This window comes from Muntiacus reevesi, chromosome 1 (assembly GCF_963930625.1).
Source record: "Muntiacus reevesi chromosome 1, mMunRee1.1, whole genome shotgun sequence".
Classification (NCBI taxonomy): domain Eukaryota; kingdom Metazoa; phylum Chordata; class Mammalia; order Artiodactyla; family Cervidae; genus Muntiacus; species Muntiacus reevesi.
Window position 1 is genome coordinate 21,122,196 of NC_089249.1, and position 25,760 is coordinate 21,147,955.

The 25,760-nt window shown below is 50.7% G+C and overlaps 1 protein-coding gene across 2 annotated transcripts; it reads left to right on the plus strand.

Moving 5' to 3' along the window:
- Positions 1–1,077: 1,077 nt before the first annotated feature.
- Positions 1,078–19,814, plus strand: NCF4 (neutrophil cytosolic factor 4). 2 transcript variants are annotated; one of them, XM_065921475.1, is made up of 10 exons: positions 1,078–1,272; positions 7,438–7,522; positions 7,999–8,071; positions 10,281–10,351; positions 13,269–13,396; positions 14,433–14,490; positions 15,161–15,259; positions 17,209–17,339; positions 17,606–17,671; positions 18,845–19,814. In XM_065921475.1, the coding sequence occupies exons 1-10, from the start codon at positions 1,241–1,243 to the stop codon at positions 19,038–19,040; spliced, it is 939 nt and encodes a 312-aa protein (XP_065777547.1). In that variant the 5' UTR covers positions 1,078–1,240; the 3' UTR covers positions 19,041–19,814. The 2 variants fall into 2 exon arrangements, with proteins under 2 accessions (XP_065777547.1, XP_065777540.1); XM_065921468.1 differs by having other exon boundaries at positions 7,918–8,071; positions 18,845–19,806.
- Positions 19,815–25,760: the final 5,946 nt, after the last annotated feature.

The following is a 25,760-nucleotide window of genomic DNA, read 5'->3' on the forward strand; positions in this document are numbered from 1 at the left end:
CCGTATGTTGGGCGAGCACTTGCAGCATGCTAGGCACTGCACTACCTGGGAAGACAGTTGTCAGACATAAAAATACAAACAAATATGGAGCTACAATAGTTCTCAATGCTCTAAAGCAAAAGTATAGGGATCTGGGAGAGAATAGCAGAGAGAGGGTGACGTATTTAGAGTTCAGTTTCCTGGAAGGTCTCCCTGAAAAGGTGACTTCCCAGATGAGCCCTAAAGCAGAACAGGGAAAAGCATTCCAGCAGAAACAGCCTGCATGAAGGCTAAGAGCGGAAGACATCTTGGACCATTCTAGAAATGGACTAGAGGCCAGTGTGGGAAGGAAACAGCCCAGGAGAGGGGGCTGGGGAAGCCAGTAGGGTGTTCAGAACTTTGGAGGCAGACAGGACTAGAAGTTTGGACTTTCTCCTAAGTGCAGGGTGAAGTAGTTAAAGTTTAAGCAGGGAAGAGTATGCTCAGATTTGTAATGTGATGCTCACTCTGGTTGGCAGCCCTGTAGGGAGATATGGCTGTGCCAGGCCCAAGTAGGCTTGGGGATCTCGGCATGAGAGAAGTGCAGCCCAGAACTCCAGCAAAGGGGGAATCGGGAAGGGTGAGCCAACCCTCACATTCCAACATGACACAAGTGCCTGCGAGCACTAACTTTGTTGGGAGTACCAGGAAGGCTTCCTGGAGGAGGTGGCATCAGAGCGAGGACTTTGGGAAGGAAGGTGAGGTGGAGGCCTGAACTCCCAGCCTAGGGAATAGGTTGGGTAAAGTCTCAACAGTGAGGGGGTGCAGGTTGGGTGTGATGAGTCAGTGGATGTGAAGTGACTCCCCAAGGATGTAAGCCCTCCTGGTGGCTGGGTCAGCACCGAGGCCCAGTCTCTGATGAACAGGTTTCTGATGCCCAGCCAAGATCTGGCACCGAGTACTGACATCGAGAAAGTCCCCGATGCCCCCCCCAAATCAGTGTACCCCACACACCCAGCGTCAGAGAGTGTGTACTTCCCCAGTTGTGGTACAGCTGCAAGGTGGGGAAGAGGAAGTGTGGGCCACAGGCCAGCCCCAGAGGGCCTGGAGGAGGAGCCTCTTCTAGAGCTGAGAGAAGCTTGGCTGGGGCCTCCCCAGAGGCAGCTCCGGGGACTCCTGGGACCACAGCCGAGACGCAGGGGAGCTCGAGGGAAGTGAGAGGTGACCTGGGCCTGGGCCCGGCCGTGAGACCCTCCGCCACCCCTCCCCCAGACTAACAGCCATGGCCAGGGCGCAGCAGCTTCGGGCTGAGAGGTGAGTGCAGGGGCGCTGCCCACCCGGGGCCTCCTCGCTGTTCCTGGCAGGCCTTGCAGGGCAGAGGCCCACTTTCCTGCAGCTGCTTACCAATGTCAAAAGTTGAGAGGTTGGAGTTGAGTCAGACCCCCAATACTCAGAAATACAGACTCTGAGAACTTTTTTAAGGAAACTCCTAGTCGTGGCTCACTTCCTTCAGGCACGGATGAAGATACTGAGGCTCAGAGAGGGGGAGTGACTTTCCCAGGGTCACGCAGGGGTGGGTGGTGGAGTCTGGATGGGAACTCAGGTGTCTGGGGCCCAGGCTGGGCCTCGGTACTCCATACTGTTCAGTAATGGCTTTTCATCTTCTGTTCAGATGGAGGCACAGAATCTGGCTTTTTTTCAGGGCTTGGCTCAAATGTCAACTCCTCCTAGAAATCTTCCTTAACAGCCCCTCTGAACACTTGCCCTCTTTCCTTCTTCTGTGTAGTCCCTACTTCTCTGGCCTAATAGTCTATACACACCCATCTGTTTTCTTTGTCACTGGCTCTGCAGTTAGAAGGAAGTTCCATAGGGTATTTATCTCTTTTGATCATTGCTATATCCCAGGTCCATCTAGTCAAAGCTATGGTTTTTCCAGTAGTCATGTACAGATGTAAGAGTTGGACCATAAAAAGTGCTGAGTGCCAAAGAATTGATGCTTTTTCATTGTGGTGCTGAGAAGACTCTTGGGAGTCCCTTGGACAGCAAGGAGATCAAAACAGTCAATCCTAGAGGAAATCAACCCTGAATGTTCACTGGAAGGACTGATGCTGAAGCTGAATCCACTACTTTGGGCATCTGATGCGAAGAGCCAACTGATTGGAAAAGCTCCTGATGCTGGGAAAGATTAAGGGCAGAAGAAGAAAGGAGTGGCAGAGGATGAGATGGTTCGATAGCATCACCAACTCAATGGACATGAACTTGAGCAAACTCTGGGAGATAGTGGAGGACAGGGAAGCCTGGTGTGCTGCGGAACATGGGGTCGCAAAGAGTCGATATGACTTAGCAACTGAACAGCAAATATCCCAGGGTTTGAACAAGGCCAGTACTAAGTGCTTAGTAAATGCTGCTGAGTGAGTGAGTGAATGAATGAATAACAGATTGATGGATGGATCTTTGAGCTGGAAAGTGTCTTTAGATCATTCTGGCCCAATCCTGTCATTGTATGGATGAGAAAACTGAGCTCCAAGGAGAATAAAATATTCACTCAGGGTCACATGGAGTGAGTGGCAAGGCTGGAGCTCCCAGCATAGCCTTTCCAGGGCCTCGCCTCATTTCTCAGGAGACATTCTCTGAGTTTCCTCAGTAGGCCGGCCTGTGCTCCGAGCTGTGGGGGGATCTGAGGACATAGGGCTTGGCTCCTGCCTTTCTGGATCAGAGCCACAGATGACATCAGAAGGAGTGTGTTAAAAGCATGGAAGTGGCTCAGAGGGTGACCGGGGATGGGTCAGGATGGTCTGGCCGAAGTGGGCAGCAGAGGGCCCCTGGTGGACTCTGCAGCTAGAAGTGGGAGCTGGGGTGGAATTCCTGAATGTCAAATATCAGAAGGAAGCTACATGCGTGCACACACACACACACACACACACACACACGTGTGTGTGTGTGTGTGTGTGTGTGTGTTGCAGGAGGGGTATCAAATGCAAATGCTTGGAGGGTGATTCAGGAATGCCTTTCCAGAGATTTTCCTAGCAGTTCAGTGATTAAGATTCTGCACTTCCACTGCAGGGGGTATGGGTTTGATCTTTGCTCAGAGAGCTAAGATCCCACATGCTGCGCAGTGCAGCCAAAAAAGAAGAAGAATGGTCTTCAAGAGCCACAGAGGGGGGTGCTGGGGGCTGGGGTGAGGTTCAGGAAGGCAGGAGCCAAGCCCCATGTCCTCAGGTCCCCCCCCCCCCAGATTCCAGCTCCTCCAGCCCCCAAGTCCTCAGTGGAGACTGGGCCTGGCATGTGAACCTGCACCCAGGAAATCGCTGCTGTTTGAGGCTGGTGGCACCTCCTGTTTCTCAGGGCACGTGGGTCAGAGAGATGATGCCCAAAGCCAAACCCTCCCTCCCAGCCCTGGTCTCCTGGGAGCTGTGCTTGCCTGTCTAGGGAGGAAAGTCCCCTTCCCCCCTCTTTCATGGGGCTATAGAGCTGGGTCTGGGGTCTCTCAGTCTCCCCGCACCTGGAAGCCTCTTTGAAAGTGAGGTCTGGATGCCTGAGGCCGAAGTGGAGGATGTAGAGGGAGGGCAGCAGATTTCAGGTAGCAGAACTTTCTAAGTCCTGAGACACCTGAAAGTGGAAAGGACTGCTGTGAGGGCCTTGAGTGCACTTCCCACAAGCATGTTTTGAGTGCCTACTGTGTGTAGGAGGCAGGAATCCTGAACTAGCTGCTGCTCTAGGGTCTTTCCACCCATCATCCAGCACCTCCTGTCCAGGCCTCCCACCCAAACAGATTTTTCATGAGCAGTATCGATCTATGGGCCCTAAGTGGGCTTCTGTTCAGAGGGGTTCTGGGTGAGGTCTTCAGGGGACAACTCTTCTAGGGGGACTTGCTGCCCATTTTTTTGCACCCTTGCTTTTGCCCAGTGCAACACCTTCTTGGTTCAGCTCCCTGGCCCTGCCCCGCAGGCAGCCAGGCTGTCCCCACGTGGCCCACAGTGGTGGTTTTGTTGCTAAGTCGTGTCTGACTCTTTGCAACCCCAGGGACTGGAGTCCGTCAGGCTCCTCTGTCCATGGGATGTCAGGCAAGAATACTGGAGTAGGTTGCCATTTCCTCCTCCAAGGGATCTTCCCGACCCAGGGATCTAACCCACGTCTCCCTTGCCTCCTTCCCTCCTACACTGCAGGTGAATTCTTTACTGCTGAGCCACACTGTCAGCCCACAGTGGACTTGCTGTGAAACAGACACAGGGCGCGGGCTTGCATCTCCCTGAGCACCTACTATGTGCCATTGCTGTTCTGGGCACTGGGGATACAGCAGTGAGCAGGGTCCCTGCTCTTGTGGGGCTCCTCCAGCTGTGCTTGTTACAGATGTGACCTCCAAACCCTCCTGGGATGTAACCGTCTCAGAGTGGTGGAGGGGTCAGAGCTCAGAGAGGAGTCTTCCCAAGTCTGCTGACCTTGGCAGTGTCAGAGCGGGAGTTCAGGTCTTCATCTTTCACCTGTGCCCTCCCCTCTGTGACACAGGGCTCCCTTCCTCGCCCCACCACCCCCAGGCGGGGCACAAGCGCCCTTCGTGAGCAGGCGCTGCCGGTCTCCCTGGCCTCGTCCCTCGTAACTTGCCCCTTCTTGCACAGTTGAGGCCTCTGCACTCACTCTTTTTCTTGCCTGTTGTCCTGGGTTGACTCCTCTTTACCTGGTGCCTCTTCTTCTGGGAAGCCCTCCCTGAACACCCTCAGTCTGAGCACAGACTGCTTGTCCTCCTTGCAGGTATAGCATCCTTGCTTCTCTCTCTGAAAAACGTCACCCCCATCTTAGAAGTGTCGGCCCGAGCTTTCTTGCCTGCTGCACTACTGATTGTTCCAGCCGAGGGATGATGGCTGGGCTCCTGCTGCAGCTTGAAACATTGTGGACTTTTCCTTCACAGCTTCTATGATCACTGAAATTATGTAATTTTTTATCCAGCTCCTCCAATCAACCATGAAACCCAGGAAGGCAGAGGCCACATCCTAGAATTCTTAGAACAGTGTCTGAGCTACAGTAGCTGCTAACAATATTATTACTGTTGTTATTATTTTAGATGGGAGACTGATACTGTGAGGGGCTGGCATTTACCTGAGTTTAACACAACCAGCTGTTGGGAGCTGCAAACCAGGGCCAGTGTAGCAGTGACTGGGAACAAAATTCTGGAACCAAATCCCAGTTTTTTTTTTACTTTTTTGGGACAAGTTCCTTAACCTCTGTGCCTCAGTCTGGAAAAAGTTTACACTGTCTTAGGAGGGCCCCTTGGTCCTCTGATGCACTTAGGAAATCGTCAGCTGTAGTTACCATTACCTGTTTCCCTGCAAAGGGCTGTTGGTGCCTCTCTGGTTCCTTCCTGCCCCACCGGCCTTCTACTGCAGGTGAAATAGTCAGGAAATTCACGGTGTGGGGGAGAAAGGGGAGGCGGAAGCTTCTCACAAGGTTGTTACTACAGGACCTTGTGTGGAAAGTGATCGGGGGAGGCTGCTAGCCTGGGAGCAGTGGGGATTTCCTCTGCCTGCCCACTGCCAGCCTGAGTGACCTCTTGTGCCAGCCTCCAGATTCCTGAGTTAGATCCCTGCAGTCCAGGTCACGTGGGGCCCAGCAGGGGCTGGGACTGGTCCCTGCTGGCTCTGAGGTTCAGGCAGCCCTGCCCCCCACTCCCACCCTGTTTCCCCACTGCCGCAACAGGAACACAGTTACTGATGGCTTCTAATTTCCTCATCTGTCCACAAGCAGCTGGACTGGTGACCCCTAGCTGCTCCTCCTCCCTCGCCTTGGTGTTCCGTTTTCTCTTCCTCCATCCATCCCTCTCAGTCCCCTCCTCTGCTCACTGATTGCTCTTCCCTGGGGATTTTAACCACTAGTCACAGGGCAGAAGGTTCTTACCACTCCCACTCCAGCTGGGACCCCCTTCAACTCCACTCCCTGCCACACACCAGCTTTTGCGGGACCATGACCTGGGTGCCCCAGGGGCCTCTCAGATTAGCACGTCCCAAAATGAGTCCATCAACCCTCCTCCCCTCCCACCCATCCTGGTCACAATACAAGTAATATGTGGGTGTCACTCTTGACGCTGCCCTTTCTTTCACCTCTATATCGTAACAGTCCCCAAACCCTGCTGGTCATAACTCTGGAATGACTCACAAATCAGCAGTGTATTTGTTGGACATGCAGAAGGCTGCAGAGAACAGAGGAACTGATAAGTGGCTGAAACAAACGAGGTTTATGCTTTCACATAATGAGAAGTTCAGAGGTAGGCCACAGCTGATTCTGCTGTTCAGTGACTTCAGGACCAGAGTCCCAGAGATTTCTGGGACTTGTTTCTCAAAAACGTGATTGTTCTCATGTTTTTGCCTCATGAATGCAAAGTGGCTGCTGCAAGTCCAGATGTCACATCTGCTTTCCAGGCAGGCAGTTGGGAAAAGAGGAGGAGACCCGACTAGCTTTGTCCATCTCTCTGGATGTTGAAGCAAACCCTCTCCCAGAGGCTCCTACAGCAGATTTCCTCTTAGTCTCAGTGGCCAGAACAGGTCACATGGCTGCTCCTAGCTGCAAGAGGGTCTGGGAAACAGCAATGGGGTTATTATGTTTGGCTCAGGCCAACTGTGATCTATCACCCTGGGGCTAGGGTTTGTCACCATGGAAAGAACTGGAGCTTGATTAGCGAGGAAGAAACTGGGGGCACGAAAATGGAACAGTGTCTGCCGAGGTATCCCTTGTGTCTGTCCTCTCTTCTTGTCCCTGCTGTCTGGCTCAGGCCCTCCTCATCTCTCAGCTGGACCACTTCAGGGCCTCCCAGTGGTGCTCTGTGCCCCCGTCTCTGCCCTCCTTTCTCTCTCCACGCAGCTGCCCGATTTGGCCTCCTACAGCCAGAGCCCTATAGTGTTTTCACTGTCTTCTGAAGCCATCCATGGCTCTCTGTTGCTTATTAAATTCCTCAGCTCTGCGCTGGAGACCTTCCTCTACCTGGCCTCATCTGCCTGTTCAGACTCTGATCCCACCAGACTCCAACCACAGTAGACTTGTCCTCAGAGCCTTAGCCCGTGCATTCCCTCTGCCAGGAAGGAGGGCAGGCGTTCCCCTGCCCTGGTCCTACCGTGTGGACTCCTATTCCTCTTTCTAGACCTGGCTCAAATGTCAGCTCCTCTGTAAGGATTTTCCCAACCTGAGTATAATGAACCGTCCTCTCTGGGAAGTGTGTGACCCAGTGCCTAGAACAGGATCTGATAGGCAGCGGTGCTTGATGCTCTGTTCCTGAATGAATAACACAGCCCCAAAGCGATTTGTTAGATTCCAGTATGGTTGTTGACATGTGGCTCCGACTCCAGATGCCTGGTTTGTGTCACAGACTGGCATGTGAGGGGTGTTGAACGGAGAACACCAGGTACATGGGTTCCCTTGGCACAGGGCCTTGCACGTACCAGCCCCTCAACACTTCAGGATGATGACCAGCATTTCTTCTCCCACCTCCCTTAGCGACTTTGAGCAGCTTCCTGATGACATTGCCATCTCAGCCAACATCGCTGACATTGAGGAGAAGAGAGGCTTCACCAGCCACTTTGTAAGAGAGACCCCTGCACCCTCACCCTCTGACCTCTGAACCTTCAATGCTCTCCTCTCCTAAGTTCTATCCTGGTGGGTGTTCTCACCAGAGCCATTCTACCCTCCAGGGGACGCTTTGCAGTAAATATCTGGAGACCACAGTTTTAATGACCACAACCTGGGGTGGGGCATCTACTGCGTGGCATCCAGGGATTCTGGTTCATGTCATGCGGTACCCAAGACAGGGAAATACCTCGCCCCCAAAGTGATACTGAGGTCGAGAAATTCTGATCCAACCCTAGGACCTCTGGACCCTCCTCTCCCTCTGGCCTGTGAGGCTTCCCCCAAGACCCTGTACTGCAAAGCCCCAATCCCTGGCTTGCTGGTTCAGTCTGTGGCCTATGTCTTCCTTAGGTTTTTGTCATTGAGGTGAAGACAAAAGGGGGGTCCAAGTACCTCATCTACCGCCGCTATCGCCAGTTCTATGCCTTACAGAGCAAGCTGGAGGAGCGCTTCGGGCCGGAGAGCAAGACCAGCCCCTTCACCTGTATCCTCCCCACGCTCCCAGGTAAGCAGCGACTGGCTGCCCCAGTTCGGAGCCCGCCTGCTCGCCTCTCCTCCCAGCTCTGTGGGTGCTGTTCGGTGCTTCTGTCTTAGCATAAACTGTTCTATTTTAGTGAAAACTGTTTATTTAATCCATGGCCCCCTCCTGCCAGTCACAGGCTGCCGCCTCTAGCTCTCCGGCCTCGGAACCCTTGACCTCTGAGCCCTTGACCACCTGTGCTCTATGACCTTCACAGCCGCCCTGCTTTAGCCAGCTGCCACCAGGTTTGAGCGCATCAGCTCCGGCCTCTCCTCCTGGAGACAGGAATCCCTGTGTTCCTCGTGGTAAACACAGACTCATCTTCCAGCCCTGTGACTCCTCAGTTCCCCGTGGGTGCGCCTCCCTCCCTGCTCGGCTGGGACACTGTGGGGGTGCACCCACTGCTGCTTTTGGACGGGCCTCTCACCCCCTGCCTCCTGGCCTTCCACCCCTACTCGGTCCTGACACGCACCTTGAAAAGATGCAAACCTCTCGGCTTCTCAAGGCCAGCCTTCGCGAGCCCAGCAGGAGAGAACCCTGATGGAGTGGGGTGTAGGGGTCACGGGGTGGTCTTGGCTGTGCCTGCCACACCCCACAGGCTGTATCCAAGCACCCTTCCCCCAGACACAAAATCCTCTCTGATCTTCCCTTCTTCAAGCTCCAAACCCTGCCTCCAGCTGGGGTTCCTTTCTGCCTCAGCCAGTGCCCCAGTTTCCCAGCCAGCAGCCAGCCCCAGGGAGGAAACTCACGCATTTCCTCACCCCACCTCTTCCCCATCTCTGGGCGGCAGGGAGGAGGGGTCCCTCCTGCTCTCAGCTGACCGCTCCTCCCTGATAGCTTGTCTCTCACGGCCCCTGTAGATTCACCTTCTCCTTCATCTCTTACTGTCTGCCAAGCTTCACCACGGGCGGGCTTGGTTTTCTTTCATCTTGAAGCAAAAACGTATCCTAAGTGAGCATTCTGGCCAGAAGCCTCTGTGAGCCCCAAGGGCCCTCAAAGATCTTGCCTTCCTTCCATGATAAATCTTGACTTGCTGTCTGACCTTCTCATCTTCCATCCTCTGCTCAACCCACCAGCTGGGTTTCAGCTCTTCCTGCTCTGTGAGTTCCTCTGGGGACAGTGGCCCATGACCTGATCCATGGGTACAACTCAGGCCTCATCTTCCTCATCCCACTTCTTCCTCTGGGATGCTCTCTTCAAACTTCTGTGGTGCCAGCCTCTCCCAATTCCCTTCCTATCTCCCATGACTCCTCCATCTCCTTACAGAGTCGCCTCCTCTGGTGCTCCTGGGAAGGTGGGCACCCATCGTCCTCACTTTTGTCTTCTCACTCCCTTCCCTTCCTCCTCTCCGCCGCCCCGCAGAGGCCTTTGACTTGCATGCCTATGACTTTAGTTGCCCTTTACTTGCTACTAATCCCCCAGTTTCTCACTACCCCAGGCCTCAGATGCTACCCTCCTGCTACTCCCAGACACCAGTGTGCCTCATGGGCTGTGACCAGCAGGAGCCAGACCTATCTCACATTTGCCTTCTGGAGGGCTCTCTGAGTGGGTGATTCAGAGCCCCCTGAAATTCCCAAAGAGGACACTTGTCTTTGATCAGCATCATCAATTTCCCGTTCCCCACAAACACCCTGTCTTACTTTCGAGGAAGGAAAGTAAGACATCCACTTCTCAAATATTTACTGGTTTGGCCCTTATTCTACACCATGGCTCTTAACCTGGGTGGCATATTGGAAGTACCTTGAGGTTAAAAGATTCTTGATGCCCGTGTTCCACCCCCAGAGATTCTGATTTAAATTCTTCTGGGGTGAGTCCTACGCAATGAGATTTTACACACTCCTTGAGTGACATGAATGCACAGCCAGACTTGAGGACCACTGTTCTAGGTGATGAGACTGTAGCTGTGAGCAAAGCAAAGATCCTGTTCTCTTTCTAAGAGTCGTGTGTGTGTGTATGTGCTTGTGTGTGTGTGTGTGTGTAGGCAATAGATAAACAGTTAAAACAAGAAAAGAATCAGCTGATGATAGTACTACAGAGAATGCACATTGGATGGCGACCCCCAGAGCGCCGTGGGCCGATGAGCGGGAGGAGCGCTGAGCTAGTGGGAAGGGTTCCTGCCTCCAGTGGGCAGCTCCGGGCCCAGAGACAATGCTCTTGGGCCAGATTCCCAGGACAGCTCTTTGTGTTTCCTCAGCCAAAGTCTATGTGGGTGTGAAACAGGAGATCGCCGAGATGCGAATACCTGCCCTCAACGCCTACATGAAGGTAAGGTGGGGCTAGGCCACGTGGCCCCTGGAGGGCGCAGGGTGCTGAGCGCGGGAGAGGCCCAGGTGCCATCCCTGAGAGTGGCTTTGGGAACTAGGGCTGGCTCTCCTGCTCTGATGGCCCTCATCTTCCATCCTTAAAGACCAGACCTGGGGAGAGAAACAGGACATGTTCTCAGGGCTCAGGGGGATGGGGCAGGAGCAGTTGAGAACTCAGGAAGCCACACCTTCTACTGACTAAGGGCTGTGCTGAGCCTCCTGGTACAGAGGAGAATAAGATCCATTGCCTTCCCCAAGGTCCCCACTGTCCCATGGGAATACAGACAGATGAGTCATGAAACCATGAAGAACAGGCTGTATAACAGGGGCATGGCAGACCAGGGCCCCAGCTTTCTCACAGAGCACCTGCATATGAACAGGACACAGGCTGGATTTTAGTGGCATCCATGGGCCTTGGACAGATGCCCTTATGTATTCCCCAACCTGTAAACTGTCTGCATCTTCAGGAGATGGGAGCACAGAGGAAGGAGCATCTTACAGACAGACTCAAGGCTGGTTAGGAAAGCTTTACACCAGTTAAAGCTGTGCAAGAAATGGATAGTGTTCCTGGGGTAGTGAGCACCCCATCACTAGAGGTATATAAGACATGTTTTGATGGCAACCTTAGGAAACTGGAGAAGGCAGCCCTCTTCAGAGCCAAGAGGCATCCTCAGAGACAGTGAGATCACCACTTCCTCTCCTACTCTTATGGGAAAAGAGCACTGAACTAGGAGTCTCTTTGGTCTTTGCTCTGCCATTCCCTGGGTGATTTAGGGTTAATTGCTCATCCTGTCTAGGCCTCGGTTTTCTTGCCTATGAAATGAGGTGGTGCCCCCAGCTTTCTGGTTTCACAGGAGGGGACTGATGTTGAGAAAAGGACAGAAAAGTGCTTTGTAAACTGTGAACCTACCTCCAGAATGTGAGACAGCATGACCCCTAATGGAGTGAGGAGGCAGGAGGAGTGCGGAGGGGGAAGGGAAGGGAGCAGGTGCCTGGCTTGCCCTCCCCAGCGGCTGCAGGAATCCCGGACTCAGGGAGGCACCTGGGCTCCAGCACTGGCAGCGTCTCGCCTCCAGGGGGCGCTGTGACAGCTGCTTCTTCGGGGGGCTGGCTCCTGCAGTCTCCTCCAGTCTCCACCAGCAGGGCTGGAAGGAGCCAGAGGGAGGAGGGGTTTGGAGCTGGAGCTCTTCACTCTTCACCTGGTCTTGGCAACCAGCAGCCTGGAGGATTTCATCTTTACCTGCCTGTGTCTGAGTGGGTTCCTTGAGGCCAAGAGGTCAATCAGTGTTATGGTAACCCCACCCTGGGCTTGGAACATTCAGAGACGGGGAGCTCATTACCATTCTCCCTGACCCAGGCTGTTCATCCATCGTTGGACAGCTATTAGAAAAGCCCGGCTTCCTGTGACTTCTACTCACTGGTCTTACCTCTGTCCTTATTAAGAATAGGGTTCACGTGATAACGACAATTGCCTGGAACCAGGTGGAGTACAACGAGGAGGCTCTTGATATATCCATGGATTTGTTGGATAACTGACTTATTTAATTCTCTCAATAACCCGTGAGCTCAGTACTCTTATCCCTATTTTAAAGTGAGGAAATGGAGGCACATAGAGGTAGAGTCACTCCCTTGGTGTCACAGAGCATTTAGTAAGGAGGATGGGGGTGAACACATATCTCTGGGACTCCAGGATTTTGCTCTTATCCACTGTACTGTGTTGGAATAAAAGTAATAGCAACAATGATAACATTGAGCTTGGATGGGGCCCCTGCTAGATGCCTATTCTAAGTGTTTTGCACGAATTCACTTATTTAGTCCTTCCACAGTCCTACAAGGGAGGTATCCTCACCCGCATTGTATTAATGAACACACAGAGGCATCCTTGCCCAAGGTCACCTGGATGAGCGGCAGATTCTGTCCCAGGCACAGCCTGGCTCTATCTGTGCCTTGAGCTCATCTCTGGGCAGCCCTCTCCCATCCTTCCCATAGAACAACCATGCCTTTTCTAGGCTCTGAGTTTACAATTCCTCTGGGATGGAGTTCCTGGCCTCCCCCCATCCTGCTGTCCCCATGGGGTTTTCTGGGGGGGGTGAGCTCTGGGTGCTGTAGCACCCAAAGCCAATCGCAGTGCTCCTGGGGACCTGTGCAGTGGACAGCTTGGACGGATGACCCTGCCAGGCTGTGGGTGCTCTGCACCTTCGCGGCTTGAAGGGCATTGCATCGTGGTAGGTGTTGCAACCAGCATCAGATAATCAGTCTCAACCCTACCACTTCCTAGCTCTGCCCCCCCTGACCTGGGCACTTTCCCACTCTGATCCTGTAATATGACATACAGAATCAGGAAGCACCATTTAGTGGTAATACCACCAAGTGTTGTTAATATGGTTTATCTGGCAGGTACTTCCCCCACCACTGTCTCATTCTGACCTAAGGGATGAGCTTTGGTGACAGATGGCTCTGGGTGATCAGCTCTGTCGCTCACTAGGCTGTGTGGCCCTGGACAGTTCCTTTCACCTCTCTGACCCGCTCTCCCAGGTTATTGTGAGAGGGAGTGAGGTCACACGGTGTGGCAAACAGTGCAGCGGCTGAATAGTCACCACCACATCAGGTCATCTTTTGTGTCTGGAGGCCTTTGGGTCTTTTCCAGACGAGCTCTTCTCAAGTTAGGTGGTCCCTCCTGACCTTGAACCTGGGGGTAGATCTTGTGACATGTTTCATTCACCCTGTTGAAATTTCAAAAATATATCTTGTTTCTTTATCACACAGAGAATGCATTGATGGCCAGGGAATAGTGTGTAGGGGGAGTGGGGGTGGAGCGACGGGGCTGGGATGCCAAGACTGCTGACCCCCGACCTGTCCTGCCTCCTCCTCAAACGCAGAACCTCCTCAGCCTGCCCATCTGGGTGCTGATGGACGAGGACGTTCGTATTTTCTTCTACCAGTCGTCCTACGACGCCGAGCAGGTGCCTCAGGCGCTCCGGCGGCTCCGCCCGCGCACCCGGAGAGTGTAAGTGATGGACCCTGGGCTCCCAACGGCCCTGGGCCACCTGCTGCTGACTGGGTGGGCTGTCCTGGAGGCCCCTGCCGCGAAGGCAGTTTCTCCCGTGAAAGAAGGCAAGGGAAGGAAACTGGGTCTCTTGTCTGAGCCTTCCAGGGTGGTTTGAGTCGTTAGGTAAGCTTGGAAAATCAAGCGTAGGGCCTGAACGGACAGAAAGTGGGTGTTTTGATGTGTGACACGAAGGACCAGAGGACAGGGGCTGTGATGGGAAGATCTTGTTGCCATGGCAACCACTGGCGATGGCCCAAGAGCTTAGGGTGCTTGGGGCGGGCAGAGTGGGCAAGGGAGGAGGAATGGTTCTGTCTGCAAACATTCTTCCATCATCGCCTGGGACACCTTGTCCCTGGTTAGTTTTAGTTCCATGGAGCCGGCTGTGGCTACTGGTGTATCACACTGGCCACCAGGGGGCGCTGCTGCCCACTCCCTTATTCTAAACCTCCCACAGCTCCCTCCGGCCCCGTCTAAGCGGGGGGGGGGGGGGGGGGGGGGACACACTAAAAATTCAAGTCGATGAAATAGAGCTGCTGCTGCTAAGAATCCCAGGACAAGGCTCCTGAGCCCCGCCTGCCCATCCAGCTCCTCCCTCCGTTCCGGCCAGTATCTCCAAGTGTCCTCTCCAAGTCGTGCCTGGCCATTTCCCGCAGGCACCCAGGCAGGTGTGGCCTGAATCCCAGCTGTGCCCCACGGCAGCCCTGGGTCCTGGAGTGGAGCTCAGCACTTTCTGAAGCCCATTTCCTCAGCCAGAAGATTAGGCGATGAGTGTGGGGAGTAACGGGAAAGAGTTGGCAAGCTATGGCCCTAAGCAAATGTTTATCTGAGCCTCTGCTTTCTGGTCCACAGAGGGGGGTGCAGTCCCTCCTCCAGGGCGATGAGAGCTGGGGGTAGTGTGCTGGCACAGAGGAGCAGTTGTAGCTGCATCTTTAACTCCTCACAGAAGCAGGCACAGGAGCAGGAGGGATGACAAGCCCCTCTTCTCTCTCCACAGAAAGAGCGAGCCCCCGCAAGCTGCTGGCATTGACCGCATGGCGGCTCCACGAGCGGAGGTACCCTTCCACCTCACCACTGGGCAGCAGCCTGGCTCCACCTCCAGCCCCTGAGCTTGCCCTGCTGGCGCCCGCTGTGTGCCTAGGGTGGGGGCTGAGTACAGGGTGGTGGGGGGGCCCACAGCCCCAGCCTCAGACACCTGAGAACTCCCAGCCACTGGGGGAGGGCCTGTGGTGAGCGCACAGAGGCAGAGGGTACTCTAGCCAGCCAGCATTCATTCAGCAAGCTCAGCCCTGCCTTGGGTACCAAAGCTTCAGAGGTGACTTAGACCAGGCCCTGTCCTCAAGGGGTTCACAGCTCCCCAGGGACACACTCTTAAAAATGGGCATTTCAAAACCAATGTGGGCAATGCCCTGGGGACTATGGGGGCACAGGAGTCCCCAGCGAGGCCTGGGGGATGGGGAAGTTACCCAGTCCGGGGAGTTTTAACCCTTCCCTCTCTCGCTTATGCCCCCAGGCTTGGAAGGAGCACCTGCTCTGGAGTCAGAGAGACCTGGGTTTTACACCTGGCTTCTCCCTAACAAATAGAGTGGGGCATCAGAAAGTCACTCATCTTCCCTGGGCCTCAGGCTCCTCATCTGTTAAATGGGACACTGGAGTATGTAAAGCACTGCAGTAGGAACTTGGTGAATATTTCTTCCCTCCTTCCTTACCATATTCTTCTCCCAGGCCCTGTTTGACTTCACTGGAAATAGCAAACATGAGCTGAATTTCAAAGTTGGAGATGTGATCTTCCTTCTCAGTCGGATCAATAAAGACTGGCTGGAGGTAAGTTTGGAGGTGAGCATGGAGATTTTGTTGGAGGTGAGCTTGGAGGTGAGCATGGAGGTGAGGAGGAAGTGAGGTTGCAGGTAAGTTGGAGGTGAAGTCGCTTTGATTCTGTGAGGGATCAGAGAAAGAGGAGGGATCTGAGAAGGCCCCAGGGAAAAGATGCTGTCCAAAGGTGGTCCTGGAGCTTTGGGCAGATAGATTGGGGAAGCCCGAGGAAATATTGTGTATGTGACTGGAGCAGAAGATTCTGGCACCTACACTTGCCTCTGACCCCATCAGTGGTCACATTAGACAGTCAGTTAACCCTCTGAGTTTCATTTCTTGTTCTATAACAGGGTCTCTCAGCCTGTTCACTCTGACATTTGGGAGCAGGCAGTTCTGTTGGGAGATGCCCTGCACACCGTGGGATGTTTAGCGGTGACCTTGGCGTCCATCTGCTAGATGCCAGGAGCACCCCTCTAGCTGCAATAATCAAGTGTGTCCCCAGACCTCTGGCCCCAGAAGGTAGAATCACACCCAGTGGAGACGTGCTGTTTGTAATCGGGTAAAGTTACTCACCGCGCAGAGTGAGTGAAAGTGAGGAGGGAGACTTACTTGAACTCCAGCGTCTGACGTCACATCCTAGCTGTTTTTAACTAGCTGTGTGACTTTGGGAAACTTACTCAACCCTGTGGTTTCCTATCCCGTAAATGGAGATAACCCTGGCCGTTTCTTCATAGGTTTCTGGGAAGGGTTGAAGGAGACGCAGCTGTTCGGGGCCTGCCCCATGTAGGGCCTGGGTGTTGGCATCTTGGCCATGCTAGATCCCCGCCAGAGGCAAGCATGGTCCTCACAGAGGCTCAGAGCACGCTTGGAGATGGAGGGGGTATCTAGGAGTGGGAAGTCCTGGCCTCCGTGCAGCCTTTCGGATTAAGTCCTCTTGTTATGAAAGATTCCCTTTTCTCGGGGCTCCTGAAGCGGTGTGTGAAGGAGCTTATGGGACAGGTCCTGAGGCGGGGCCAGCCGCCAGGCGTCCGGGGACCACTGAGGGAAGGGGAGGGCCCCTGGCGCCCAGGGCCTCGAGAGGAGTGTGGACCAACTGTTCAGCTCACAACTTGGCTTGATTTTTACCCCAGTCCCACAGCTCTGTCTCAGGTACTCACGAGCTCTGACAGCGGTAGGATATTGCTGGGTCATTCTCCAGAAACAGGAAATGTTTGTCGACTTCTTGTTTTCTAGAAGGTCTGGGTCAGTATGCTAGCTGACTTCTGGCTTCAGATGGATGGGAGGGTTAGGGAAGGCGCACGGGTACTACCTCAGCCTCAGTTTATATGTCTGTAAAAGGGGCTGGAGCAGTATGTCTTCCATACGGTTATGAAGATTAAGAGAACAGGTGACAAAGCACGTGATGCCACACACCCGGGCCCTAGTGATGGCTAGGTCTTGGCTGGAGTTTAGGAGAGAGGCCTGGCTGGAGGGAGATTTCTGGTTGTTTGGTCTAGAGCGGGTGGTGTCCATGGATGAATGAATGAATGAATGGGCCCCGCCTCTAACCCCCTCCCTCCCCTATCCTGTTTTCCTCCTGGACACCTACCACCATATGACTGCCCATAAAGTTCTCCTGTTTACCTGGGCCTTGCCTGGAGCACAGTGGAAGCTCCCGGGGGAGGGCAGGGATTTCCATCCCTTCTGAGTGCCCAGAGCCTACCCCTTAGCTGGTACTCAAGAAGTAGTCGAATGACTGAGTGAGTGAATAAATGAATGAGATGAAAGCAGGTCTTGACGGTCAAAAACGGATGTCTTGGGGTGAACAGCTTGGTGACTTGCCCACTTTTTCTCTTCCCTCTGCATAAAGGGACCCAGACCTTGTCTGCCTTTCCCCATCATTATAAACGGGCAGGACCCCGAGACAGGGCCCTGTTGCCTCTCCCAGCACCCACAGAGCAGTGTCTTCTTTCTTCCCCCAGGGCACTGTCCGGGGAACCACGGGCATCTTCCCAGTGTCCTTTGTGAAGATCCTCAAGGACTTCCCAGAGGAGGAAGACCCCACCAACTGGCTACGCTGCTACTACTACGAGGACACCATCAGTACCATCAAGTTGGTGGCCCGCCGGGAGGGAGGGATCTGTCTAGCCTCCCTGCCCCTCCCCGGCCCTACCCCACCTCTGGGCTCCAAGACCCAAACCAGATCACATGTCCCCCGACCAAACACACACACTTGAAAGCCCGCAGTGGCTCCCACCATCCTCCGGATAAGCCATACCCCATCACAAGACTTCAGGGTCCAGTGTGACCCGGCCAGCCTCCTTCCCTTGCCCCCTTCCTGGCCGGCTGCCTCCTAACTCCTGCCCACTCTCTCCTCAGGGACATTGCAGTGGAGGAGGACCTCAGCAGCACCCCACTCTTCAAGGACTTGCTGGAGCTCATGAGGTGAGGGGCTAGGGTGGGAGGGTCTAGAGGCGTCAGACACCATGCCGGAGAGAATAGCAGGAGGAACACAGCACATTCAAGGGCTGGGCGTTTTGTATCTCTTTCACCTTCTTGTTTCATCCACAGCCCAGCCCTGCAGGGTGGGTATCAGCTCACCACATTAGAGATGAGTGGGGGGCTGCAGAGAGGTAAAGGGGCTTGTGGTTTATGGGACTGGATTTGCTGAAGTTTTTCTAAGTCAAAACCTTGGACTTGGACCCTCCTCCATCAGGGAACCACCACCTCCCGAGACCCAGTTATAAACAGTTACTTTACAGAATGGAAATGGCATTGTTATATTCCTGACTGTAAAAGTAATATCTATTCACTGTTTTTTTAAAAAGATTGTCAGAAGTAATGGGAAAGTATAAAGAAGTGAAATCACCTCATATTTTACTCCTCTCATTATCTGCTGTGCATTCAGATTTCTTCAGCTCACACCCCACCCACACCCCACTCCCCATAATTTTATTATTTAGTTGGCTACAGAGCATTGTTCTGTGGCTGCACCATAACTAATGCAGCCATCTCCTTTTGTTGGCATTTAAGTTATCTTCCACTTTTTTATTATACTACTGTGACTAGTGCTGTGATCCGCCTATTTGATGTCTTGTCTGATTATTTCCTTAGGATGATTTTCTAGAAGTGAGGTTTGGGGATCAAGGTGTTCACAAGTCAGACAGAGCTTCTGACCCATTTTGTCAGATTTACCTGTGGAAAGCTTGAATTGCTGTTCACCCGTCTACCTGCACCCAGATCAGACACTTCCAATCCTTCATGAGTTCTTTGTGGCCACATGCAGGGCTGTCTCAGGGGCTTTATCCTCCTCTACCCTGTGCTCAATAAAACCCACCTCTCTTCCCCATGACAGTTCTTAAGTCTTCAGCGCATATAAGACATTTCAAGCTGTTCCACAAATTTATTGTGAAAGTCCCATTTTCCCCCGGAGGTCTCAGTTTCCCCATCTGTACAATGGGAGATTGGACCACTCGGAGGATGGAACCAGTGTCCTGCTCTGACCTCTTCCAATTCTTAGATCCCAGCCATAAATCTCCCTCCATCCCCTCTCCCTCCTCCCACACCTAGGCCTAGAGGCTGCTGGGCCTTTCCCGAACCCTGATCTCTCCCACCCAGGCGGGAGTTCCAGAGGGAGGACATCGCCCTCAACTACCAGGATGCTGAGGGGGACCTGGTTCGGCTGCTGTCGGATGAGGATGTGAGGCTCATGGTGAAGCGGGCCCGAGGTCTCCCTTCCCAGAAGCGTCTCTTCCCCTGGAAGCTGCACGTCACCCAGGAGGACAACTACAAGGTCTACAACACGGTCCCCTGAGCTGGCGGTGCCCCTGGGCAGTGAGGGGACTCCTGGCAACAAGCCCTCCGAGGGGATTAGGACCTAGAAAGGCTGGGTGTGTGGGACAGACTTCCTGGTTCTGATTGGGACAGACCTGCCGACCTTGGCGTGTACATTTGGTCTCTGAATTAAATAAACCATTTCTTCTTAAAGGGGCAGGCTGAGGAAGAGAATGTCTTTGGAGGAAAGAGAGGAGAGGAAGTAAAAACCCATTCATGAGTATCACTGAGGGATCATTTATATACAGAAGAGGGCCCTGGCTTTGAGCCTCTAATCCAGCCACCTGTTCCCTCGCCTTGTCCCCTTGTGTGGGGAAACCCAGTGACACTCCTATCCCTTCTGGTCACTCCCTTTTAAACCCTCTCCTAGGAGTAACCACTTGCCTCATGGAAGTCATCTTTCTCTGGGTACCCTCTGGGTCAGGCCAACACCAAGCCCTCTGTGACCAAGGTCAGGGGCTTCCTCTGCCCTCTTATTCTTGCTCTCTGCAGAAGGGCAGAGACCTGAGTCGTCGTGTTGGTGGTCTTCATTGTAAGTAAGGGGTGAAGGGAGGGCGGACTCTGGCCCCTCTGGGGAGGAAGAAGAAGCAGAATGGCAGGATCTCCCTCTGTGAGCTGAAGCCTTTTCTCTCCTAAGCAGCCAAAATGCCAATAAGTATCAACTTCAGTAAGACCTCAGGAGGAGCTTGGCAGACCCCTCTTCTCTGTGAAACAAACATTTAACTGATTACAAAGTACTAAAAACCATCTATTCAAAGTTGAGAGGCCCTACTGCCGCAGCACAGTGAGACCCTAGATAGCACACACTCTTTGAAGAATCATGAGCCTAATAAGAAGCAGTGGGCTCTCCAATGATCCTCCCATACCACTACCCACTCCTGCTGAAAAAAAAAAAAAATCCCATGATAAGATCTGGGGTCAGAACCCACAGCCTCTGGGAGGCTGTTCTGGAAAGCAGAGGCAGTGCTACTGTTAGAATGCTGAGGCCCAGGGAGGCTGTGCATAAAGCGCCTGGACCAGGGCTCTTGTGCTAGATCAAGGCCTAGGGGTAAAGGATGAGGTGATTCTGAGAGAGTGGTATCCCTGCCTCCAAGCAGAAGAAAGTCCCCTCTGGAGTGAAGTGCTCCCAGTTAGGCTGACCGGAGCCACTTTAATTAAAATGCAACAAAATCTCCTAGTCAAAGATCACTGAATCTCTGTGAGTGACAATAGTCAGGGAGAATATAAATGATAGCTTTAGACCCCCAGGGTCTGAAGATTATTGAACTGCATGGCTAAAGTGTTCAAAGAAATAAAGGATGAAATCATAAAAATGAATGAACTAGAGTGAATGACCAGGCAGATTTGCAAAAGAAAAATGATTTATGTATAGGTGTATGTGTGTGTACATCTGTTGAGGCAGAAAAGACAGTGGATGAGTTAAATAGTATCAAAACATTACACACAGGTGATGAGAAAATTAGTGAATTGAAAGATAAATCCAGAAATTACCCAGAATATAACAGAGAGACAAGTAGTTGGAGAATATAAAGATGGAAATAAGAGATGTAAACAATAGAATGAGATTTTTTTTAAAAAAAATCAGAATCTCAGTGTGAGAAAATACAGAGAATGGCAAAGAGGTGATGTTTAAATAGATGGCAGATATAGTATTTCAAAACTGATGAAAAACTTAAATCTCTGGATACAAGAAACATGTATGGATAAGCAGGATGAATAAAAAATGGTCATAACTGGCTACAGTAGATCAAAACTACAGAACATGGAAGCCCAAGAGAATATGTTAAAAGCAGTCAGAGAAAGTGGAGATCACTACCAAGTAACAATTAGAATGAGAAGCAGACTTTTCAATTGCACCAATGGAAGACAAAACCATTATAGTTGTACCTTCAGATTTTTAGAGAAAATAACTTTCAATCTAGAACTTTGTGCTCAGTAAAGTCATCTTTCAGTAATGAAGGTGAGAGGACTTCTCTGGTGGTCCAGTGGTTAAGAATCAGCCTGCCAACGCAGGAGACATGGGTTCAGTCCTGGTCTGGGAACTAAGATCCTACATGCAACAGGGGTAACTAAGCCTGTGAGCCACAACTACTGAAGGCCAAGCGTTCTGGAGACTGTGCTTCACAACAGAAGCCACCACTCACCACAACTAGAGAAAACTCCATGCAGCAATGAAGTGCTCATGTGCTGAAACAAAGACCCACTGCAACCAAAAATAAATAGAAATAATGAAGGTGTGTGTGTTAGTTGCTCAGTCATGTCTGACTCTTTGTGACCCCATGGACTGTAGCCTGTCAAGCTCCTCTGTCCATGGAATTCTCCAGGCAAGAATACTGGAGTGGAACTGCCATATGACCCAGCAATCCCACTTCTGGGCATACACACCGAGGAAACCAGATCTGAAAGAGACACGTGCACCCCAGTGTTCATCGTAGCACTGTTTATAATAGCCAGGACATGGAAGCAACCTAGATGCCCATCAGCAGACAAATGGATAAAGAAGCTGTGGCACATATACACCATGGAGTATTACTCAGCCATTAAAAAGAATTCATTTGAATCAGTTCTAATGAGATGGATGAAACTGGAGCCCATTATACAGAGTGAAGTAAGCCAGAAAGATAAAGACCAATACAGTATGCTAACACATATATAGGGAATTTAGAAAGATGGTAATGATAACCCTATATACAAAACAGAAAAAGAGGCACAGATGTACAGAACAGACTTTTGGACTCTGTGGGAGAAAGCAAGGGTGGGATGTCTCAAGAGAACAGCATCGAAACATGTATATTATCAAGGGTGAAAGAGATCACCAGCCCAGGTTGGATGCATGAGACAAGTGCTCGGGGCTGGTGCACTGGGAAGACCCAGAGGGATGGGGTGGGGAGGGAGGTGGGAGGGGGAATCGGGATGGGGAACACATGTAAATCCATGGCTGATTCATGTCAATGTATGGCAAAAATCACTACAATATTGTAAAGTAATTAGCCTCCGACTAATAAAAATAAATGAAAAAAAAAAAAAAAAAAGAATACTGGAGTGGGTTGCCATTCCCTCCTCCAGGGGATCTTCTGACCTAGGGATCGAACCCAGGTCTTCTCCATGGCAGGCAGATTTTTTACTGTCTGAGTCAGCAGGGACGCAATGAATGTGAAATGAAGTCAAGTATGGATACAAATGGAAAATCTGTCATCAAGTTACCTGAACTATGCTGTATATCAGAAATTAGCCCAACATTGTAAATCAACTATACTTCAACAAAGAAAAAAGATACCTGAACTGAAAGTATCTTTAAAATACACGCTTCAAGAATAAGGAAAATGGCCCTTGAGGGATAATCCGAGATGCAAGAGCAAATGATAAACAAAAAGGTGAACATAATCTTTGGACTTGTGTTGACTTAGCTAAACTGCAACTGTATTTCCTAGAATTTTCTTCACTGCATGAATCCAGGTTAGCATGAGCCAAAAGAGACATTTTGCAAGAGACATTTAGAAAGCGATTGTGAAGCAGCAGCTAACCTCTTTTTGGTTTAGATAAGACGTGTTGTCCACTATTGTGCAAGCCAGACAGCATGAGTAACCAGAGAAATATCATCTGACTGATTAGCAACCACCTTGTGCCTATGGTGCGTACTCAGTGCAGGCATTCTGGACGAGGTAAAAAAAACAACAAACCAGACTGGTGAGATGTTATCATCCTTCCTGGAAAACTGTTATGCACACCCCCTTCCTGAACTTCTAATGAAAAGCAGTGTTTCAGTTTTTATTTCTCCCTAGTGAGATTTATGCATTACAGTCCATAAACAAAGAATTTTCGAGCAAGGGTAAACTCATTTTTTTCCTGACTGTGCTTGCTGCAATCACAGAGCCTAAGATTCTGACACTCTTGAAAGAAGAGTTCAGTCTTAAGGATGTCTTTTACAGAACTTCCAACGTTTAAGGTGATGTTGATAAATCAGCATTGACAAATGCTGATGCAGGCTCTGGCCATGTTGATGTCAGTTCTTCCCCCTGATCCACAGGGATCCATGGGTTTAATGCAATTAGAAAATACACTCCAAATAATTTTTTTGTTGTTTAGAGTTTCACACACTTATTCTAGAGTTGATAGGAGAAGAGTAAAGGCCTTGGAATAGTCAGTACTCCTGAAGAGAATAAAGTGATGAGGCATGCCCTCCGGATAGCAAGACTTATTATAAAGCAACGAAAAAGAAAATGGTGTGGTATTTGGACAGGAATTGACAGTCTGGCAATGGAGAACAGAGAGCTCAGGAACATAATGCATAAATGGCATTTGATATATGATAGAAGTAACTTTGCAGATCTGTGGACTTCCCGGGTGGCTCAGTGGTAAAGAATCTGGCTGCCAATGCAGGAGATGCAGGTTCAATCCCTGGGTCGGGAAGATCCCCTGGAGAAGGAAATGGTAACCCACTCTAGTGTTCTTGCCTGGGAAATCCCATGGACAGAGGAGCCTGGAGGGCTACAGACCATGGGGTTGCAAAGAGTCCGGCATGGCTTAGTGACTAAACAGCAACAAAGTTTTGCAGATGTGGTCTTCCCTGATAGCTCAGTTGGTAAAGAATCCACCTGCAATGCAGGAGACCCCGGTTCGATTCCTAGGTTGGGAAGATCCCCTGGAGAAGGGATAGGCTACCCTCTCCAGTATTCTTGGGCTTCCTTTGTGGCTCAGCTGGTAAAGAATCTGCCTGCAATGTAGGAGACCTGGCTTCGATTCCTGGATTGGGAAGATCCCCTGGAGAAGGGAAAGGCTATCCACTCCAGTATTCTGGCCTAAAGAATTTCATGGGCTGTATCATTCATGGGTTTGCAGAGTCAGACAGAACTGAGAGATTTTCACTTTTACTTTCACATGGGAAAGGAGGCAGAAAATCAAAGAATGGTACTTGGGCAAATTGTTCAACCATATGGAACTCAAAACAAGTGAGACTGAACCTCTAAGTCAAACAATTCCCAAAGGCAGTTTTAGATGTATTATGTTGTAGGAAGGAAAAACAATACTTACAGAAGATACACCTAATATTCCCTACCTAATCTTGGAGTAGGGAAGAAATTCTTAAACAAAACAAAATAAATGTTAATACATTTGACTATGTTAAACATACAAAGTTCTGTTTATCAAAAGAGGCAAGAGAACAAATAAGCCAAAAGCTAAAAGATATATTTGCAAGATATATAACTGACAAAAGATTAGTCTAGAATATATAAAGAATTCCCACATATAGAAAAGAAAAATACAAACAATTCTATTTAAAATGAACAACAAACATGAATATGTTTCCCACCAAGGAGGAGCAAATAAATGGCCAATGAATAATGAAAAGATGCTCAGTAATAATAAGAAGGATGTAAATTAATTCACCCTGTTTTGAAAACCATTTTCCATTGTTTTGTAAAGTTGAATATTCATGTAGTTTATGATCCAACAGTGAACTCTTGCACGGGACTGGGATACAGCAGCTCTCTATGCAGTAACTCCCAACAAGATTATCCACCTGAGCTCTTGTCCAGAGAACTGTAGACTCATTCATTGATTTGAACACAATGGTGAAATACACATGGCAACATGAAAGAGTTTTAGAAACATAACTGATTGAAAAAAATTAAGTCTCAGAAGATAAGCTTCTATTTTTATGAAGCTCAAAGACTATGAAGAAAAAAATAGCAAACACAAAAGTCTGGATAGGAGTTGCTTCCAGGAGGAAAGGAGGGAATACATAGGGGAGAAAGACACTTGGGTAAAAATGATGGGTAATGTGCTGCAGGACTCAGGTGTGAGTGGTGGGTTCACAACTGTTACACTTTGTAGCTTACATACATGTTACACATATTCTTTTCTAAGTATCACTAAGACATTAAAGGTATCCTAGAGATTACAAATTTAGAATGGGGAGGGATAAATTAGGAGGTTGGGATTAATGTATACACACTAATATATATAAAATAGAAAACCAGCAAGGACCTACTGTATAGCATGGGGAACAATACTCAATATTTTGTAATAACATCTAAGGGAGAAGAATCTGAAAAAGAATATATATATGCATGGACTTTCCTGGTGGCTCAGATGATAAAGAATCCTCCTGCAATGTGGGCGATCTGGGTTTGATCCCTGGATTGGGAAGATCCCCTGGAGAAGGAAGTGGCAACCCAATCCAGTATTCTTGCCTGGAGAATCTCGTGGACAGAGGAGCCCAGCGGGTCACAGAGAGTCAGACATGACTGAGTGATAAGCAGAACACAGCACTGCATAGAAAACACAGCCTCAGCAGGTTCCTCACTCAAAAGCGTTTCTCACCAGTTCCCCAAATTAGACATCTTTACACATTTCAAAGTTCTTCAAAGTTTAAGTTCTCTACAATACCAGGTGTCATATTCTTCCATGTGAATAAGAGTTCTTCTAAGTCAAGAAGCTGGCCTGACTTTTTAGAACATCATGATGCTTTTACTAACATTCATTGTAATTTTTCCTGATTATAGAAATGATATTTAGTCCCTTTGGACTTTCCTGGTATCTCAGTAGTAAAGAATCCATCTGCCAACACAGGAGACGGAAGTTCGATCAGGAAGATCCCCTGGAGAAGCAAATGGCAACCCACTCCAGTATTCTTACCTGGGAAATCCCACGGACAGACAAGCCTGGTTGGCTATGGTCCATGGGGTCACAAAAGAGT